The 21,816-nt window shown below is 45.3% G+C and overlaps 1 protein-coding gene across 1 annotated transcript; it reads right to left on the bottom strand.

Moving 5' to 3' along the window:
- Window positions 1-12,761: 12,761 nt before the first annotated feature.
- Window positions 12,762-14,141, bottom strand: LOC145803400 (uncharacterized). The gene is made up of 3 exons (XM_082896670.1): window positions 13,719-14,141; window positions 13,519-13,617; window positions 12,762-13,243 (listed from the first exon to the last, which is right to left on the bottom strand). Exons 1-3 carry the CDS (start codon window positions 14,100-14,102, stop codon window positions 12,932-12,934), a joined length of 795 nt encoding a protein of 264 aa, XP_082752796.1. The 5' UTR covers window positions 14,103-14,141; the 3' UTR covers window positions 12,762-12,931.
- Between the last annotated feature and the right edge of the window lie 7,675 nt (window positions 14,142-21,816).

Here is a 21,816-nt window from a genome sequence, read left to right as displayed (position 1 = left end):
GAATGAATGGACCGAAGGCCGTTTTGACGTAAATGAATGGGCCAAAGGCCGTCTTGACAAAAATGGATGGGCCGAAGGCCGTTCTGACATAAATGAATAGGCTGATGGCCGTTTTGACTTGAATGGAAACCTGATTGGGCCAAAGGCCAGTATGTTTGGAACTACAGTCATTTGATCTAAATTTTGTATAAGTATATATATGTTAAGCAGGAAAATGCATTGGGCCCAAGGCCGTCCGGAGCATGTTGTTCTTCATATTGCTTATGTAACTTATGTATTCGATATTATTCACTGGGCTATCGCTCACGCTCATTCATGTGTTTGTAGATGAGCTAAGGGAAGTCCAAACCCAGCCCTAGCGAAGCCTGTTAGGAACAACATGAGTTTTGGATAGTGTAGACACTCCATTTTTGACCGTCCTCAAGACTTGGACGTCACCATTGGAACACTTGGTGATTACCCTTGTTTGTGTTCGTCTTGAGTTCTTAGAGGTCTCGGTTGCGCGCCTTGCCTCAGGATCTCCCGACTCGACTGTGTTGTGTTATGTTCTACGTTGCGGAAAATAATAAAACAGAAGAAAGAATGTTACCTCGGAAGCACCGAAGGACAGATGGGAGGTGGGCTTACGCAGGAGAAGCTCGGGTGCCACGCCCCTCTCGAAGCTCTGGAACTGGCGTAGTCCATCGGGGAGCATCACATGAACCGCAGGGCTGTAGGTCTTCGGATCGAACGGCCGTAAATGAAGTGGCAAAGGGTCGGCCTCGGGATCCATCTCGAGCTCTGGAGGGGTCCCGCCCTGTGGAAGATCGTCCGCCATCTCGAAGAGAATGTGAAAATGGCCGGAAGACGAAAAAACCGGGCGAGAATGTGAAGAGTCAACAAAAAGTCAATAAAAAGTCAACCCCGAGAGGGCCGGAAAAGGCCGAAAAAGCTGAAGTGCGGAAAAGGCACAGATATCGAGAAAAACTCAAGGGAAACAAGCCCCGAGTGGCAGAAATCGAAAAAACAACACCGAAATGAAATTTCAATCGGTTCAAAACGTTCGAAACGCAAGGGTGAACGCGAATCGAACGACGAAACAGAGCCAAAAACCAAGGAAAACGAGGAAATAAGGCTCGGAAAATATTTTAGAGAGAGAAAGGAGAAGATTTCGAGCAAGGAGAAGTAAAGAAAATAGGGCTAGAAGCCCTATTGTAAAAGACCCGTAGCGAAATGCCGAAATTGCCCCGATACAGGAACATTTTGCCGGTCGGCCACACTTTTTGCCGGTCGGCAAAATATTGTGCCGATGGAAATTGTATGATGGCCGATGGACGGCCGGTGATGCATTTTGATGGCCGGTGGACATCTAGTGGTCTCCTACAGCGGTTTTGGAGCCTCCTACACCCTTGTTTGAGTTATGTGTGGGGTCCAGGGCCTTTAGTGCTCAAAACAGTGTAAAACAGTGCATTTCTGACGCTCAACCGGCCTCCGTTTTGACCTCGGATCGTGTCTTCTGTGCGTGGCACTCGAATTCGTGCAAGGTGTATCCTTTCCGTATCCTTCTGGCTTTTACAAAACTCAAAAGTTGCCCCATGTGCATCACATATCAATTGCACTGTCTTAGGCATTTCAAATCAATCGCACTGTCTTGTGCACTTGCGTTGTCTAACGCATCGCGCTATTTTGCGCATCTTATTGCATTTTGCATGCATTCCATCGTGCTATCTTGCGCATCGCACTGTCTTGTGCACTCGCGTTGTCCAACGCATCGCGCTATCTTGCGCATCTCATTGCATTTTGCATGCATTCAAATCGCGCTATTTTGTGCATCTCATTGCATTTTGCATGCATTCAATCACGCTATTTTGCGTAGACCGCATATTTGTAATCAATTTCATTACTTGCGTAGACCGCATGTTTTGCTTGCATAGACCGCATATTTGTAATCAATTTCATTACTTGCGTAGACTGCATGTTTTGCTTGCATAGACCGCATGCTTGTAATCAATTTCATTACTTGTGTAGATCGCATGTTTTGCTTGCGTAGACCACATGTTTGTAATCAATTTCATTATTTGCGTAGACCGCATGTTTTGCTTGCGTAGACCGCATGTTTTCCTTGCGTAGACCGCATGTTTTACTTGCGTAGACCGCATGTTCTGCTTAAGTAGACCGCATGTTCTGCTTGCGTGGACTGCATTCTTGTGTTCAAATCCATTACTTGCGTAGACCGCATGTTTTACTTACGTAGACCGCACGTTTGAAACCAATTTCATTGCTTGCGTAGACCGCATGCTTATGATCAATTTCGTTACCTGCGTAGACCGCGTGCTCCACTTACATGCCTGTGCCTTCACAGCATTGTTATGCTTCCCACTTGCTTTGCGTTGTCACGCATTTTCAAGTACATTAATATGCATGTTGTTAATCACATTATACCTGTTAAGTTTGTTTTCTTTGCAGCTACGATATTTTATGTACGGTTCATTTAAGGCTGGTGCAACCCGACGAACCGGACAGGTATGATATACTCCGAGTGAGACATATCGAGAATCGCCATGGTCTAGGAGACCCTAAATCCTCTGAAGGTGCAAGTCCTTCGGTGTTTGTCATGCCCGAACGACTTTTGATAAGTTGCATTATACTTGTATTTCAAGCGACTCACGTCGTCGTATATTCAAGTTCACGTGCATCTTAAAAGCCGCGTGTTGTCGCGCATTCCATGCAACATGCATTTCATACATCATTTGCTTTTCAAAAAAAAAAACAAACAAAAAAATATATAATTGCATTGTCATGCATCATCGTAAATAGTTGCATTGTCATGCATCATCGTAAATAGTTGCATTGTCATGCACCATCGTAAATAGTTGCATTGTCATGCATCGTTGTAACATAGTGTATATTGCATTATAGCTTGCATGCATTCACTGCATCACTTCCATCTATGGCTCGCGCCTTTCCATGATTGAGCTTGGTCCGGTATGCGCCCATACTTCTCGTGTCGAAGCATAGTTCAGTAGACCACTCTATGTTAGACACGACTTGTACGTGCACATGCCTTTCCTAGGCAAGATTTGGTTTCGCCCGCAGGCCATATCCATTGTATCCATTTCCATTCCATTGCATATTTGTAGATATTGCATTATAGCTTGCATGCATTCAATGCATCACCTCCGCCTATGGCTTGCGCCTTTCCATGATTGAGCTTGGTCCGGTATGCACCCATACTTCTCGTGTCAAAGCATAGTTCAGTAGACCGCTCTATGTTAGACACGGCTTGTACGTGTACATGCCTTTCCTAGGCAAGATTTGGTTTGGCCCGCAGGCCATATCCATTGTATCTATTTCTATTCCATTGCATATTTGTAGATATTGCATTGTAGCATGCATGCATTCACTGCATCACCTCCGCCTATGGCTTACGCCTTTCCATGTTGAGCTTGATCCGGTATGTGCCCATACTTCTCGTGTCGAAGCATAGTTCAGTGGACCATTCTATGTTAGACGTGGCTTGTATGCGCACATGCTTTGCCTAGGAAAGATTTGGTTTGGTCCGCGTGCCATATCCATTGCCATTTCCCCAGTATTTTCATTATATATTACATTGTAGTGTAATTGTTGCATCCAGCATTAGGATCATTGTCCTTTCCCCAGCGGGTCGTTTCCCCACCTTTGTCATTCCCCCCCAATACTTGTTCTTGTGTCCGTCTACATTACTCATAGTTCTGTTGACCGTTCTATGGTAGACGAACTTGTTACCTTCATCAATCTATTTGACATAGGTATGGTTTCGAACCGCTCATGATTGGATCATGATTCAATTGCTTTGCATTGTAGTTTGCATTGTTTCAATTACATTGCATTTTCATTTGCATTGTTCATACATAGTTTTGTATATATATTGTATATCATTTTGCATTCATTTTTGCATTGTCATGCATGTTGCTAATACCATTGTACCTGTTAAATTTGCTTTCTTTGCAGGCACGATATTGTATGTACGGTTCGTTTGAAGCTGGTACAACCAGATGAGCCGCACATGTATTATATCCTCCGAGTGAGACGTATTGAGAATTGCATAATTCTCTTACATCCTTTTTGCATTTGTAATGTAGTTTCATTGGTGTATGCTAGCTTAAAATTGTCGCATGTGTGCTTCATTACAGCTTTCTTTGCATGATCATAAGTTATGTCCGGCTCTGTGCATTGTCTTGCATCTTGCCCCCGCCTTCGGGCGCATATCTTGTTTGTCTTGCATGCTTTGTCTGAGTCTTCGGCCTTGTAAAAAATGGGTCGTCTCTAGGCTTTGACATTCACTCCCGTCATTGTTATGACTTTCGACTTCTGTCAAAGAGGGGCAACTGTAGACACCCCATTTTTGACCGTCCTCAAGACTTGGACGTCACCATTGGAACACTTGGTGATTACCCTTGTTTGTGTTCGTCTTGAGTTCCTGGAGGTCTCGGTTGTGCGCCTTGCCTCAGGATCTCTCGACTCGACCGTGTTGTGTCTGGTTTTGCACAAAACACTTGTGTTTTGTCTTGGAGGGGTGGGGAATGCCTTGTGAGGCATCCCCACACATCACCAGCCATGGCTTGAGGCCACCGGCCAGTGATTTTATGCCATCGGCAATGTATATTGCCGGTCGGCACTATTTGTTGCCGGTCGGCTATTTATTTTGCCAAAATGGCAATTTTGAATGGCCGATCACTGTTCATCTACTTTTAGTAGATATTTTGTGCCAGCTGTGATAGTTGGCACCCACTCTGCTCCCCTCCATACACGTGTATGGAGGGATTTCCCTCTTGGATGGCTTGTTTTGGAAGCCTTACAAGAGGGAGTTGCCTATAAGAACAGGCCTCCTCTCTTGGAATTAGGGTTACAAAAAATTTCAGAGGGGGTTTAGACTAGGGTTAGGGTTGATACATATTTCCTATCTCTATATCTCCCTCTTGTGTGTGTCTAGTGTGTGTTTGTCCATACTATTGCACACAAACACATAGTGTTACACCTTCTCTTGGTTGTTGAGGGACCAGAGGGTTGTTCTTGGTGTTCTTGGCTGGATTTGAACTCAAGGAGGCAACAAGATCATCATTTGTGAAGGAGGACTTCAAGGGTAAGAAACTAGTCCTTTTTTACTCTACTTTTGCCTATCTTGGAACTGTTTTTTGGCTTTCCATATAATACATAAAAGTTATGTTTTTAAGGCCTCTAAATAGTTTGTTAAGAGTGTTTTAAGCTTTGGGGTTGTTTGACCCCTTTTAAGCCTTGTTTGGCCCTTGTTTTGTGCTATTTTGTGTGAGCTCTGGGACTTTGGTGTTTGGGCCTCCTCACCACTGAAATCTTGAGGGATTTCAGTGGTAAGGATGGTGCCTTGAGGTCCCAAGAAGGAGAGGGCCACCCCCTCTCCTTATTGTCCTTGAAAAGGACCATTTTTGCCTCTTGAGGGAGCACCTAGCTTAGGCTCTTGTTGACCATGCCTTAGCTGTTATTTATGCTTATTTTGACATGAAATAGCATTGTTTTAAGTTGGTTTTGGTACACCATGCTTGCTTAGTATACATGCCTTGTAATGCCCATTTGTTGCCTTAACATGCCTTAGGTTGTAAACCATTGTTCTAGCATGCTTTACGCCTAGCTTTGTGAAGCTTTCATGTTTGTTTTGCCATGTTTAAGGTCTGTCCTTGGCTGTTTTGGTCGACCATAGCTTGCATTGCATGCCCCCTTTGCATTTTGGGCTTGTTGGCCTTAAGTATATAAGTGTATAGCATGCCTTGTTGTATCATTTCAATGGTTTGGAACCTTTTAACATGTTATCTCAGGTCTTATGACATGCTTATATGCTTGCATTTAATCCTCCTTCAATGTGTTTAAGGGTTGTTACCTTATGCCCCTTGTTTAGGCCTCGGAGTATGCTTGCACTTTTAGACCACTTAGATGCCATCTAAGTGCACCCTTGGCTTTGTTTAAGTCTGCATTTGACTTGTTTTAAGTCCCCTTAGCCTTGTGAGGTTTGGTGGACTTGACCTTGGTTTAAGCCTCCTTGGCTTGTCTTAAGCACTTGGGCCATTGTGGCATGTTTTGCTTGTCTTGTTTAAATTGATTTGGCATCATCTTGTAACATGATTTTAGAGCTTAATGCATGCTATATGTTCATGTTTGCATCCTCTTGAGTGTGCTTGAGAATTGCTCTTTAATGCTTAAAGTGTTGGAGATCATTTGCATGAATGTTTGTGTGCCTATTAGTCCTTCATTTTTGAGCACCTTGGCCACTGTTTTAGGCCTAGTAAGGGCTGCCTAAACCGTGCTTAAGTCCATCCTTTGCTTGTTTGCATGCTTACCTTGCATATTTGCTTGCATACTTGTATAAATGCATTGTATGCCCATGTTGCATGCTAGTTCACATGCCTAGGTTGCACTCCATCTAGCATGCATGCTTTGTTCCTTGATTTAGTGATGGGAGTTGGGCCTTTGTTTGTTGGTTTGCATTGCATTTCAAATCAACATGCATAACTTGGTCTCTTGGGTCATCATGCATTGAAATGCGCGATTGATGGTCCAAGAACTAAGGACCATGTCCCTTTGAGTCATAAACATGATAAGGGATATGGTTGGTGCGTACATTGCTTGAATTGCATTGCCATGCAAAGCTCTGTCCTCTGCTGCTGTCAAACAGATTCTGCAGGAACTTTTTGCCGATCGACTGCACAGAGTGCCGACCGGCAATCCATCTGTGGCCGATGGATTCATTTTTGGCTGATAGACACCAAATCACAGCCGATGATGATTCCCTCCAGCCGGTGGCATTCCCCAACATCTAGTGAGCACATCATGAGACTTTGGCAGTCTTCAGAGAAGCAAAGCAGGGAAAACAGAGGCGGCTTGTGCATGGCAGTGGACTTCCGAGCAAGACCCGAGCACGCGTGCATTGAGCCCTCTTCCCGTGGCCCTTTTTCTTGCTTTCTTAAATTAATTAATTTGTTTAATTAATTTAGTTGGTCTGTAATAATTAATTAGCTAGGATAGTTAATTCATTATTCGAATTGTATTCTTCTGGTCCCTCCTGAGCGAGGGCGAATTTGTAATAAGTGTATGTGAGTGTGTGCATGTCTTCCAACCCCCACTTCTTTCTCCCTTTTACTTACCTGCTTTGATGGTTAGTAAGAGGTCACGTTTAATTTAGCATACCTTATGCTATGCATGCGTGCATCATTCATCAATATTGCATGCACCAGGCTCGGCGCATCATGCTAGCTGCATTAGTATTTCAAATCTAACTTGAATACATGCTACTTGTGTATTTTCACATGTCATTCATAGACTAGCCGAGCCTACTCTAGTGACATTCTGTATGCGTTGCATTAGACATTTAAACATGGACTTGGATCATGCATTGATTGCTAACGAGTTCTTTGCTTTGGCACGGAGTACGATGTAAGTATTTATGCTTTAGCATCCTTGCATGCGTGTGAGTGTTGCCATGATAGCGTGATTACCATGAGGCTAGCTGCTTATGTGATATAAACTGCTTGAATGCCTGTGGGTGAAGGTTGGATTGTCTGAGTTGGAATAGCTCATTGAAATCCGTGCTTTAGTCTACTTGCGAGTAGCAAATTCCAAAACATTTTTCCAAAACAAACGGATATGCAATGCTTATTCCCAAATTAGGTAATCTAGTCTATTGTGCTGTGTGCATAACATAGTAATTCTAGGCTAATAACCGGATGAAGAACACATAACGCTTTCAAAAATGGATATCACGGTTAGTAGAGGCCGATCTTCGGATCGGGCGAGAGGGGGTGCTCATAGCTGACCTTCCCCAATCATACCCAAGCTCCCGAGCCGAGGCAACTTCGGTGATGACGGACACGTGGCCTTTGGCACCGAGTCAGGGTTTCCTAAATTCCCCCATAAAAAAATATATTTAGGTGGCGACTCTGTATCTGGCAAAGCAGTCCATGTTTGGCACTTCTTTCAAAAATCTGTTTTCTCAAAACGATTTGCCAGATTTGGACTCTTTGGTTCAGATTAAGAACCGTGACACAAATTGAGTCCGAAGTATAGCACGAAGGCCTCACGCGGGCGCGTCTACAGTTTCTGGCGACTCTGCTGGGAAATTTAGAGAGCTTGACTCAAACTCATGATATCCTGTTTTGATTTCATTTATGTGTCTCTTTGCATTGCATGTGCATTGGTGCGCCTAGGACGCTGTGTTTGCCATCTGCCATTCCTGAACGGTTTGCCAGAGGCTTGAATTTGTCAAAGCACGCCATAAGGTTGACCGGTTGTGGGCTCTGATAGTATGGGAACACAAACCCTGGTTTTACCGGGGCACCCTTTTCGACCATTCGACCTAGTGCATATCGAAATCCATAGTGACCATTCCAAATTAAGACAGGTTGCTTACCCGATGTTAGGTTGTCTGAAAACTGCTGCGTGCATAGTGAAACCCTAGCTCCTAACAAAATAGGACAGGGAAACCCTACCCCTCTATAGGGGTGTTTTGGCTCTCTTTACTTGCTATGTGTTTTAGAGTGTATCTATGCAGGGGAACACACATATCACTTCGCAAGATTGAGTATTAGGCCCGAGGCCACCAGTATCAGTGTTATGAGAATCAGTTATATCTGTGGGTATTCGATTCAGTATTTTGGGAACAGTGATTCTGGGGAACAGTGATCAGTAATAGAGTGCAGTTGTTCGGCTACGCCCGTGTTGGAACTGTTTGGGCTGAAATGTTGTTTGTTTTTCCTTTCAGTTCAAAGGTTCAGAGAGTTGATACAGAGTAGCTAGTGTTCCCCCTTGCTGAGGCAAGGCAGATATCTGATCCGTCAGTCGCCGTTCAGTACAGCGGACTTATGATGACGCAGAATTCAGAAGAGATTGTGGTTATGATAGCTACGCTAGATCAAGGGATCACCCTGCGAGATGAAACCAATGTTGATGTATCGTATCCGCCTAGGTCGCTTGTCGCGCACCCAGTCTGGACCGCCCAGTTGTATCAGGCTCGTGAGCCCACCACATTTGAATTGATGGGAATGATAGGCGACCTCCAGAGATCCGTGGCCGATCTGGCCTATGGAATGTCGGCTTCGCCGCCAACAGCACCGTATGCCGGGAATTTTATACCACAGGAGCCCCCGCTACCGGGGCGGATTGTGATAGAGCTCAGCCAACCAGAGGTTGCCTCCAACTACAGCAACGACGTGTCAGCAACAACCGGGCTTCGCTCTGATGTAGTAACCCAAACCCCCGATCAAGCTGAGGTCAGAGATAAGAACAAAATGAAGGCAGATGCCAATCCCATTGAACAACTGCTGCGGGCAGTCGAGGCTTTGAAAGCCAGGGGGATGAACAAGCAACAGATATCTGCAGTTGTGGCAAAAACTGTGGAGGATGCTTTCCCCACTCCACCTGAGGGTAGTTCAAGTCAGTCAGAAAATCGGGATAGGCCCCGTCATGCCAGAACAGTTCCTCTTATTCCCAACCCTGCACCTGGGAAAGATCAGAAAACCAAGGCAGTGCCTGCCGACCCTTTTGCTAGTGCGTGTAGTAAGAATACTCAAACTTCAAAGTACCTGCCCCGAGGGCGCAGGATCTTTCATGCTCTCTACATGCCTTTGTCTAAGGCACTTCAGATTCTTGCCAAAAGGGGGCACCTCAAACCCCTTGAACCTCGGCCTCTCCCGAAGAATCTCCCTCTCACACACGATGCTGCTTTGTACTGCGCGTACCACCAACAGACCGGTCACGCCACCGATAACTGTTTCCGCCTTCGCCATGAAGTGCAGGATCTGATCGATAATGAGGTCATTCTTCCACCTACCTCAGCAAAGTCTGTTACCACCGAGCTGTTGGACTTTGAGGATACTGCGAGTATGTGATCAGGGGTTGGACTACCTGCGGGCGGTGCCCGGTGTATTTCAGATGTGGCGTCTAGCACGCACTTTTTAAGCATTTGTAAATGCAGTTTTGTAGCTTCTGGCTTGGGTTATTGAGTCAGTTCTCTGTTTTGTTTTTGAGTCTGCCTCTTTGCTTTGGGTCAGTCTTTTTGTTTTTGGGTCTGTCTTGTGGTACCGAGTCAGTCCCGTTGTATAGGATGTCGAGTGATTCCGGGGTTGTTGCCTCGAACACCGTTTTTGTATTTAACCTTTTTGCTTTCTTTTTGAGTCTGTCTTTGCCATGGAACCAGTTACATCCGAGAAACCTGAATGAAATTGCTGCGGCTATCATGTTTCCGTGCCTATTGTTTGTTTTGGGCTAGTTATGCCGGAGGTTTTGAATAGAACGGCCCTGCATTCTACCTGCCCTTCTGTGCCTTGAGAATTATTGCATTGACCTAAGTTCTTCAAAATTTTTTTCGAAACATTGTGATAAAAACGAAGAAGAAGGAATTCCTCCGGTTTTGTAAAAAATTGATCAATTGAGAGAAAGAGAGGCATGCTAAGCCCTTAATGAATGAAATCATGCTTGTCAGCGTGAGTACTAGGAAGGACCCTAGCTTGATCCAGACCGGTTCCACACCATTTTCGGCGCGAGCGATTTGTCGCTTTCTTAAAAACTTTCAAAAACAAATGTTTTGCGCGGCCCTGTGAAGGCCTGTGTGGAATCGCTCTTGAGATTGTGCAGCCTAGGATCGCTCTTAGCCTCAAGATTCGACCTGTTTGTTTTGAACCTTGGACCCGTTCAGAACGTTCAATGGTCAACCGCCATGTAAAGTCTGTGTGGCCAGATTAGAAGCAGCCCTCGAACAAGAGGTACCAAAATCAGATCAAGAAGACCAGATCTCACCGGAAGAAGCGTGTGAAGCAGCCATGATGGATTCTTCTGCAAATCATTGCAACAGCCGTTCTGCTAGATACAGAGAGGCTTCAACTCCAAAAATCAGTTGGCATGGACTTGTTACACTTTTACCCTTTTGAGAGGCTCGCTGGGCCGAAAACCCGGAAGGACGACCCAGGCAAAAGTTAGAGCAAGAGAAAAATACAAAAAATGCAAAAAAAAAAGAGAAGAAATAAAATCAAAAAAAAGGAAAAAATACAAAAAATCAAGAAAAAAAAGAAAGAAAAAAAGAAAATGAAAAGAAGCTCGCAAGGTCGAAAACCCACATCGGGCACCTTGGCAAAAGTTAGAGCCTGAAAAGTGAAGGTTAAAATACCCGAGTGTACCTTAACCGGAACTACGTAAGGCTTGATTCCCATGTTTGGGATACGTAGGCAACTTCGTCTTGAAGTCCATCCCTCAACGCTTTCATAGCGCCTCAGTCAATGTAATGGTTTTGATTATTCTTGCCCTCCCCGAATCCGATAGTTCGGTTGTGACAACCGGATACATAGGCAACTTCGTCCTGAAGTCCAGCCCTCAACACCTTCAAAGTGACTGTGTCCATATATTGGTTTTGACTATCTTCGTCTTCTCTGTATCCGAGAAAGTTCGGTCGTGGTCATCACTAGTGAGGACTGTTTACAACATGCTGCGGTATCATCCAGACAAGGGGCAACTTTCCGTTGCCATGAGTCGCCATTCAAACCAGGGACAACTCTCCGTTGTCGTACATGCGTCCTTCAAACAAGGGGCAATTTTCCATTGCCTCCGATCCGAGGTTGCGCATCTCAAAAGTAAGCTCCGCGCTCGTTGAGCGGCAGCCGTTTGCAAATATAGTTTTTGAGAATTTTTACTGAGGTTGACCATTTTCTCGAAAATTATTTCATTTTCCAAAACTGGACCATTTTTGGACCCAAAAGGAAAATTTTCAGTGCTTACAGCTTGACTTGCGTGATTTTCAAATCAAAAATCAAACGAGTACGTTAATCCGACTCTCATCTTGATCAAAACTGTTTTAGTAGAAAACCAAAACAAAAAATGGTCAAAATGATGAACTAGGGGCACAGTTGAGTCAAGCGTTCTGTCTTTCCCCCGTCGTCAACATACTTGCCAGAAGGGCACTCTACCCACCAGAAGAAATAGCTGTGAGCTAACGGCGTTGGGTATGAACCCGTAACTTCCTATTCATTCATCAATCACCTTGGGGAGGGACGAAAAATGAGAGAATAAAGAATAGAGAGGTGTAAGTTGAGAGAAAAGTAAGAAAAAGGGTTTTGAGAGGAAAAAACCGAGCTTGAGTGCCAGAGGGATGTGAGAATCACAAATCAGAAAGGGTGGGAAATATACCCGGAGGAACTGGCTCCTCGAGATTTGAGGTCTTTCGTTGAACATGTCCGCGTGTCGTGTCTTCCATTTTGTTCACCTCAACTTTTGTTTTGAGTCTTCTCCGAGCGTGTCTCGTTGTGTTTAGGTCGTGTACCCTTTTGTTTGAGTCCTTCCCGCTGTGTTCAGTTGTAGGCTCGATACCCCGGTTGAAAATCCTTTTTATTCCGAAAATCGTTTATGCTCAGAGTGTTGTGCCATTCTCTACATCTGTGCGAAGCAAAAGAAGAAGAAAAAAATTCGGGGCATCTGAGTGTGCTTCAACTTCAACTGGTTCAATCTTTGTGTTCCGTCTTGTCAGATCGGGCTGTTTGTTCAGGATTTGCTGTGTGCAGAAGGAACCAAGTGTGGTGTTAGGGGCTGTATGTAGACTAATCCCTAACAGAGTATGGGCTGTGCGTTCAGTTTGAGCAGTGTGTTGCTTGGGCTGTTTTGCTATGAGGCCGTTTGGTTATCTGATCATTACAGTACAAATGCTCCATTTTTTCAAACAACAGGTCAATTCCACTCACATTGAGGTGTAACATGATGTGATGCGATGCAATACATGAGATATGTAAATGTAACACTTTTTAAACCAAAAGTTTGTTCATTTCATTATCTTTTTCAAGTACATAGCTTTGAAAACAAAAATCTGCCTGCGGCAGTACAAGGTAATCTAACTACCAGCAAAGAGAAGAAAGAAAAAAGAAAGGAAAAAAAGTACAAAAAAGAAAAAAAGCAGCAACCTGGATCATCATCAGTAGTGTCGGGCCCGGGGATCTGTCCTCACCCTCTTCCTGGACGAAGGTCCAGGGGCATCGTCATCAGCATCGTCATCTGAGCTTGAGTCTGAGTCGTCTCCAACCTCCTCAGATGACCCGGCCTCTGCCTCTGCCTCGGACTCATCATCATCATCATCGTCATCATCAGGGGTCGGCGCCCGAGAGCTACTCTCGACATGAACACGCCCCGCCCTGGTACGGGGACGTACAGCGTCTCCACGACCTCCTCGAGCAGGAATAGAGGGCCCAACTGGAACACCTCCCACAGTGGGAATCGGGAAAGGAGGCTGAAAAACACAAAAGGCAAATACATCAGAATACTGTGAGCAGTGTATCAGTGCAGAATGCAGTGTATGACTACAGTGTGTGTATACTGTGAGCAGTTTATCAGTGCAGAATGCAATGCAGCATGCGAATGCCGTGAGCAGTTTATCAATCTAGAATGCAGTGTATGAGTACAGTGTATGAATGATGTGAGCAGCTTATCAAGTGTTGTGTTGTGCACCAGATTATGTTAAGCAGCTTATGAGTATGGTTTGAGGTCGTGATCAGAAGAACATACCGGAATACTATAGAGGGCCAGGAGGTCGAAGGTCCGCTGTAGCATCCCCATCATGGAGGCATTCAACTCCAGGGACTGTCGGGTGTACTCGGAGGATGCCTGCAAAAGTATCAAAGGCATTAGTATTCTACAGAATATCAAAATAAACTGAAATAAAATGACAATGCAAGATGCAAGATGCAAGATGAAGTAGTACATACCGGAGGTAAGTCATAGAACCCGACCAACTCATGGTCAGCCGGAGGAGGAGCAAAGGGAATCTGGTACGTCGCCCCACCCTGCCCTCGGCACGTCAGTATAGTGGGCAGAGCAGGCCAGCTAACCCCCCGATCTCTCTGAACTCTGCCCCTGCCGCGGACTCGAGCTCTCCTCGATGCTCCTGCTCCAGCCCCCGCTCCCGCTCCCGCTCCAGCTGCCGGCGCCGCTGGCCTCTCCCTCTCAGCCCGACGACCACCGCTCAAGGGTCGCATAATGTAGGTCCGGACGTACTCTGCGTAGTCGCCCTCGCCTCTGTGGCACTCTGCACCCCAGCCGACGGTGTAGTCCCTCATGTGCTCAAAAGAGAACCCCTCTGTATGCCTCATGTGTGTAGGAGGCGGACCCAGAACTATCTACTCCGGTAAACCCAGGGTCTGACGCAAAAAACGCTCGCCCAGGTACCAAGCCCGACAGACCGGGCCCTTCAACAGAATCTGGTAACGGGCAGTCTCCTCTGCGCCCTCGTAGTGATCCCTCACCACGACTGGCAACGGAGCCCAAGGCTGCCAGGTGATCTGAAAATGAAATGCAGTTTGTTATCTACTGTTATTGAAAACAGACAGTGCTAAGTGAAGCCTAAGCAAATTCTAAAGTTGAACATACCTCCGCGGCGGTGATGGTGTCGAAGTAGCGGCGGAAGAAAATAAAAGACTCCCGTGGTCTTCGCACGCATCGCACATCAAAGCGATGAGAAAAGGGGACGCCGAGTGAGGTCTCCACATCAGGTACTGGGGCAAGCCTGGGAAAGTAGGCATACACCCATAACTGCAGAACAGATATAAGTATGACTATCAAATAAAGCAAAATACAGAATAAAGCAGAAATGGTAGAGCCGTGTGTTGTGTAGTGTATTGCACAGAGTATACAGTGTGTGCAGTATACAGTCAAGGTAAAGCAGAGTATATGTGTGCCGCGTGTGCAGTATATAGTCAATGAGAGGCAGACCGTGGTGTGTACAATGTACAGAATACAGAAAACGTGAAGCAGAAATGTAAAAGGGGAAGAAGATGTACCTCCCAAGCTCACCAGCAGCCGCCGAGAAGCTATCCGCTGAGGCGGGAAGAAGAGCTCATGTAACCATACAAAGTGGCCAAGCCGGCGCCACCGCAGGCATAGCGGCGGATCCGCCTAACATCCACCAGTGCGCTCAACAGACATAGAGGCACGGTGTTTGCCCGGTCGGCGAAAAGAGTCATCCTGAAGAGGAACATGATGAAGCCCCGCGCATACCGATCCACCTCCTCTGGGGTTATCTGCGCCTCCTCCGCCAAGGCTGGCTGAATTCGAAAATGGCTCTCAAACCAAGAGTACCTGACAAACCCTGCTCGAGCGAGGGGAGGCTGAGTGCCGAGCAGGTACAGTCGGGCGGCGTCCCACTCATCCATATCGGTGTCGAAGGGGATCGGATCACCCCCTACCCCGATGCCGATGAGCATCGAGAAATCATAAGGGGTCATCGTCATGTCCCCCGCAACGGAGAAGTGGAAGGAGTTGGTGGTATCCCACCACCTCTCCACTAAAGCGGCAAGCAAGGGCCTGCAGGTCGTAAGCCGGGAGAGCCCCCTGCAGAAGATGCCGAAACTGGCCTCGTCGACGATATGACGAACCGCGTCTGGCAGCTCTAGGTACCAATCCCGAGCAACGACATTCCCATACCCGCGGATGGTATGGGAATCCCCCTGTAATAAAAAAAAACAAATAATTGCGAGGCAATATTCAAAACACAATTTTAAGAAGCATACAGGTATACAGCATGCGTGCATGTTTTCAAATTCGAACAGACATCAGGTGCCGGTGTACTTACAGTGAACTACAACGTGTGATGTGTCAGCGTGTTTGAGTGGTTCAGGGCAAATACAGCATGTGTGCATATTTTCAGACTCAAGCAGATACCGGGTACCAGTGTGTATGCAGTAAAATACAGTGTGCGCCGTGTGTTTGGGTGATTCAAGGTCAGTGCAGTGTGTGTGCACGTGTAAGTTTCAAACAGATATCGGTTGTAAGTTTGTTTGCAATCAACTACAGTGTACAGTGTATCGGTGCATCCGGGCTAAACAGTTAAAGAACAAAATCAACTAATGGCAGTTATGTTCTACGTTGCGGAAAATAATAAAACAGAAGAAAGAATGTTACCTCGGAAGCACCGAAGGACAGATGGGAGGTGGGCTTACGCAGGAGAAGCTCGGGTGCCACGCCCCTCTCGAAGCTCTGGAACTGGCGTAGTCCATCGGGGAGCATCACATGAACCACAGGCTTGTAGGTCTCCGGATCGAACGGCCGTAAATGAAGTGGCAAAGGGTCGGCCTCGGGATCCATCTCGAGCTCTGGAGGGGTCCCGCCCTGTGGAAGATCGTCCGCCATCTCGAAGAGAATGTGAAAATGGCCGGAAGACGAAAAAATCGGGCGAGAATGTGAATAGTCAACAAAAAGTCAACCTCGAGAGGGCCGGAAAAGGCCGGAAAAGCCGAAGTGCAGAAAAGGCACAGATATCGAGAAAAAATCAAGGGAAACAAGCCCCGAGTGGCGGAAATCGAAAAAACAACATCGAAATGAAATTTCAATCGGTTCAAAACGTTCGAAACGCAAGGGTGAACGCAAATCGAACGACGAAACAGAGCCAAAAACCAAGGAAAACGAGGAAATAAGTCTCGAAAAATATTTTAGAGAGAGAGAGGAGAAGATTTCGAGCAAGGAGAAGGGAAGCCCTATTTTAAAAGACCCGTAGCGAAATGTCGAAATTGGTCCGATACAGGGACCTTTTGCCGGTCGGCCACACTCTTTGTCGGTCGGCAAAATATTGTGCCGATGGAAATTGTATGATGGCCGATGGACGGCCGGTGATGCATTTTGATGGCCGGTGGACATCCGGTGGTCTCCTACAGCGGTTTTGGAGCCTCCTACACCCTTGTTTGAGTTATGTGTGGGGTCTAGGGCCTTTAGTGCTCAAAACAGTGTAAAACAGTGCATTTCTGACGCTCAACCGGCCTCCGTTTTGACCTCGGATCGTGTCTTCTGTGCGTGGCACTCGAATTCGTGCAAGGTGTATCCTTTCCGTATCCTTCTGGCTTTTACAAAACTGAAAAGTTGCCCCATGTGCATCACATATCAATTGCACTGTCTTGTGCATTTCAAATCAATCGCACTGTCTTGTGCACTTGCGTTGTCTAACGCATCGCGCTATTTTGCACATCTTATTGCATTTTGCATGCATTCCATCGTGCTATCTTGCGCATCGCACTGTCTTGTGCACTCGCGTTGTCCAACGCATCGCGCTATCTTGCGCATCTCATTGCATTTTGCATGCATTCAAATCGCACTATTTTGCGCATCTCATTGCATTTTGCATGCATTCAATCACGCTATTTTGCGTAGACCGCATATTTGTAATCAACTTCATTACTTGCGTAGACCGCATGTTTTGCTTGCGTAGACCGCATATTTGTAATCAATTTCATTACTTGCGTAGACCGCATGTTTTGCTTGCATAGACCGTATGTTTGTAATCAATCTCATTACTTGTGTAGATCGCATGTTTTGCTTGCGTAGACCACATGTTTGTAATCAATTTCATTATTTGCGTAGACCGCATGTTTTCCTTGCGTAGACCGCATGTTTTCCTTGAGTAGACCGCATGTTTTACTTGCGTAGACCGCATGTTTTGCTTGCGTGGACCGCATTCTTGTGTTCAAATCTATTACTTGCGTAGACCGCATGTTTTACTTACGTAGACCGCACGTTTGAAACCAATTTCATTGCTTGCGTAGACCGCATGCTTATGATCAATTTCGTTGCCTGCGTAGACCGCGTGCTCCACTTACATGCCTGTGCCTTCACAGCATTGTTATGCTTCCCACTTGCTTTGCGTTGTCACGCATTTTCAAGTACATTAATATACATGTTGTTAATCACATTGTACCTGTTAAGTTTGTTTTCTTTGCAGCTACGATATTGTATGTACGATTCATTTAAGGCTGGTGCAACCCGACGAACCGGACAGGTATGATATACTCCGAGTGAGACATATCGAGAATCGCCACGGTCAAGGAGACCCTAAATCCTTTGAAGGTGCAAGTCCTTCGGTGTTTGTCGTGCCCGAACAACTTTTAATAAGTTGCATTATACTTGTATTTCAAGCGACTCACGTCGTCGCATATTCAAGTTCACGTGCATCTTAAAAGCCGCGTGTTGTCGCGCATTCCATGCAACATGCATTTCATACATCATTTGCTTTTCAAAAAAAAACAAACAAAAAAATATATAATTGCATTGTCATGCATCATCGTAAATAGTTGCATTGTCATGCACCATCGTAAATAGTTGCATTGTCATGCATCGTTGTGACATAGTGTATATTGCATTATAGCTTGCATGCATTCACTGCATCACTTCCATCTATGGCTCGCTCCTTTCCATGATTGAGCTTGGTCCGGTATGCGCCCATACTTCTCGTGTCGAAGCATAGTTCAGTAGACCGCTCTATGTTAGACATGACTTGTACGTGTACATGCCTTTCCTAGGCAAGATTTGGTTTCGCCCGCAGGCCATATCCATTGTATCCATTTCCATTCCATTGCATATTTGTAGATATTGCATTATAGCTTGCATGCATTCACTGCATCACCTCCGCCTATGGCTTGCGCCTTTCCATGATTGAGCTTGGTCCGGTATGCACCCATACTTCTCGTGTCAAAGCATAGTTCAGTAGACCGCTCTATGTTAGACACGGCTTGTACGTGTACATGCCTTTCCTAGGCAAGATTTGGTTTGGCCCGCAGGCCATATCCATTGTATCTATTTCTATTCCATTGCATATTTGTAGATATTGCATTGTAGCATGCATGCATTCACTGCATCACCTCCGCCTATGGCTTGCGCCTTTCCATGTTGAGCTTGATCCGGTATGTGCCCATACTTCTCGTGTCGAAGCATAGTTCAGTGGACCATTCTATGTTAGACGTGGCTTGTATGCGTACATGCTTTGCCTAGGAAAGATTTGGTTTGGTCCGCGTGCCATATCCATTGCCATTTCCCCAGTATTTTCATTATATATTACATTGTAGTGTAATTGTTGCATCCAGCATTAGGATCATTGTCCTTTCCCCAGCGGGTCGTTTCCCCACCTTTGTCATTCCCCCCCAATACTTGTTCTTGTGTCCGTCTACATTACTCATAGTTCTGTTGACCGTTCTATGGTAGACGGACTTGTTACCTTCATCAATCTATTTGACATAGGTATGGTTTCGAACCGCTCATGATTGGATCATGATTCAATTGCTTTGCATTGTAGTTTGCATTGTTTCAATTACATTGCATTTTCATTTGCATTGTTCATACATAGTTTTGTATATATATTGCATATCATTTTGCATTCATTTTTGCATTGTCATGCATGTTGCTAATACCATTGTACCTGTTAAGTTTGCTTTCTTTGCAGGCACGATATTGTATGTACGGTTCGTTTGAAGCTGGTACAACCAGATGAGCCGCACATGTATTATATCCTCCGAGTGAGACGTATTGAGAATTGCATAATTCTCTTACATCCTTTTTGCATTTGTAATGTAGTTGCATTGGTGTATGCTAGCTTAAAACTGTCGCATGTGTGCTTCATTACAGCTTTCTTTGCATGATCATAAGTTATGTCCGGCTCTGTGCATTGTCTTGCATCTTGCCCCCGCCTTCGGGCGCATATCTTGTTTGTCTTGCATGCTTTGTCTGAGTCTTCGGCCTTGTAAAAAATGGGTCGTCTCTAGGCTTTGACATTCACTCCCGTCATTGTTATGACTTTCGAGTTCTGTCAAAGAGGGGCAACTGTAGACACCCTATTTTTGACCGTCCTCAAGACTTGGACGTCACCATTGGAACACTTGGTGATTACCTTTGTTTGTGTTCGTCTTGAGTTCCTGGAGGTCTCGGTTGCGCGCCTTGCCTCAGGATCTCTCGACTCGACCGTGTTGTGTCTGGTTTTGCACAAAACACTTGTGTTTTGCCTTGGAGGGGCAGGGAATGCCTTGTGAGGCATCCCCACACATCACTAGCCATGGCTTGAGGCCACCGGCCAGCGATTTTATGCCATCGGCATGGTATATTGCCGGTCGGCACTTTTTGTTGCCGGTCGGCCATTTATTTTGCCAAAATGGCAATTTTGAATGGCCGATCACTGTTCATCTACTTTTAGTAGATATTTTGTGCCAGCTGTGATAGTTGGCACCCACTCTGCTCCCCTCCATACACGTGTATGGAGGGATTTCCCTCTTGGATGGCTTGTTTTGGAAGCCTTACAAGAGGGAGTTGCCTATAAGAACAGGCCTCCTCTCTTGGAATTAGGGTTACAAAAAATTTCAGAGGGGGTTTGGACTAGGGTTAGGGTTGATACATATTTCCTATCTCTATATCTCCCTCTTGTGTGTGTCTAGTGTGTGTTTGTCCATACTATTGCACACAAACACATAGTGTTACACCTTCTCTTGGTTGTTGAGGGACCAGAGGGTTGTTCTTGGTGTACTTGGCTGGATTTGAGCTCAAGGAGGCAACAAGATCATCGTTTGTGAAGGAGGACTTCAAGGGTAAGAAACTAGTCCTTTTTTACCCCATTTTTGCACACTACTTTTGCCTATCTTGCAACTGTTTTTTGGCTTTCCATATAATACATAAAAGTTATGTTTTTAAGGCCTCTAAATAGTTTGTTAAGAGTGTTTTAAGCTTTGGGGTTGTTTGACCCCTTTTAAGCCTTGTTTGGCCCTTGTTTTGTGCTATTTTGTGTGAGCTCTGGGACTTTGGTGTTTGGGCCTCCTCACCACTGAAATCTTGAGGGATTTCAGTGGTGAGGATGGTGCCTTGAGGTCCCAAGAAGGAGAGGGCCACCCTCTCTCCTTATTGTCCTTGAAAAGGACCATTTTTGCCTCTTGAGGGAGCACCTAGCTTAGGCTCTTGTTGACCATGCCTTAGCTGTTATTTATGCTTATTTTGACATGAAATAGCATTGTTTTGAGTTGGTTTTGGTACACCATGCTTGCTTAGCATACATGCCTTGTAATGCCCATTTGTTGCCTTAACATGCCTTAGGTTGTAAACCATTGTTCTAGCATGCTTTAGGCCTAGCTTTGTGAAGCTTTCATGTTTATTTTGCCATGTTTAAGGTCTGTCCTTGGCTGTTTTGGTCGACCATAGCTTGCATTGCATGCCCCCTTTGCATTTTGGGCTTGTTGGCCTTAAGTATATAAGTGTATAACATGCCTTGTTGTATCATTTCAATGGTTTGGAACCTTTTAACATGTTATCTCAGGTCTTATGACATGCTTATATGCTTGCATTTAATCCTCCTTCAATGTGTTTAAGGGTTGTTACCTTATGTCCCTTGTTTAGGCCTCGGAGTATGCTTGCACTTTTAGACCACTTAGATGCCATCTAAGTGCACCCTTGGCTTTGTTTAAGTCTGCATTTGACTTGTTTTAAGTCCCCTTAGCCTTGTGAGGTTTGGTGGACTTGACCTTGGTTTAAGCCTCCTTGGCTTGTCTTAAGCACTTGGGCCATTGTGGCATGTTTTGCTTGTCTTGTTTAAATTGATTTGGCATCATATTGTAACATGATTTTAGAGCTTAATGCATGCTATATGTTCATGTTTGCATCCTCTTGAGTGTGCTTGAGAATTGCTCTTTAATGCTTGAAGTGTTGGAGATCATTTGCATGAATGTTTGTGTGCCTATTAGTCCTTCATTTTTGAGCACCTTGGCCACTGTTTTAGGCCTAGTAAGGGCTGCCTAAATCGTGCTTAAGTCCATCATTTGCTTGTTTGCATGCTTACCTTGCATATTTGCTTGAATACTTGTATAAATGCATTGTATGCCCATGTTGCATGCTAGTTCACATGCCTAGGTTGCACTCCATCTAGCATGCATGCCTTGTTCCTTTATTTAGTGATGAGAGTTGGGCCTTTGTTTGTTGGTTTGCATTGCATTTGAAATCAACATGCATAACTTGGTCTCTTGGGCCATCATGCATTGAAATGCGTGATTGATGGTCCGAGAACCAAGGACCATG

This window comes from Camellia sinensis, chromosome 12 (genome assembly GCF_055761805.1).
Source record: "Camellia sinensis isolate YWXY chromosome 12, ASM5576180v1, whole genome shotgun sequence".
In the NCBI taxonomy this organism is placed as follows: domain Eukaryota; kingdom Viridiplantae; phylum Streptophyta; class Magnoliopsida; order Ericales; family Theaceae; genus Camellia; species Camellia sinensis.
The sequence above is the reverse complement of the archived record's forward strand: the minus strand, read 5'-3'. Positions and strand labels throughout refer to the sequence as shown.

Bases quoted from the DNA above. Each gene is read 5' to 3' on its own strand.
- LOC145803400 (XM_082896670.1), bottom strand. From the start codon at position 14,102: ATGAGGCATACAGAGGGGTTCTCTTTTGAGCACATGAGGGACTACACC. The intron at 13,618-13,718 runs GTATGTACTACT...ATACTTTTGCAG, and splicing joins GGTTCTATGACTTACCTCCG to GCATCCTCCGAGTACACCCG. The intron at 13,244-13,518 runs GTATGTTCTTCT...TGTGTTTTTCAG, and splicing joins TGGCCCTCTATAGTATTCCG to CCTCCTTTCCCGATTCCCAC.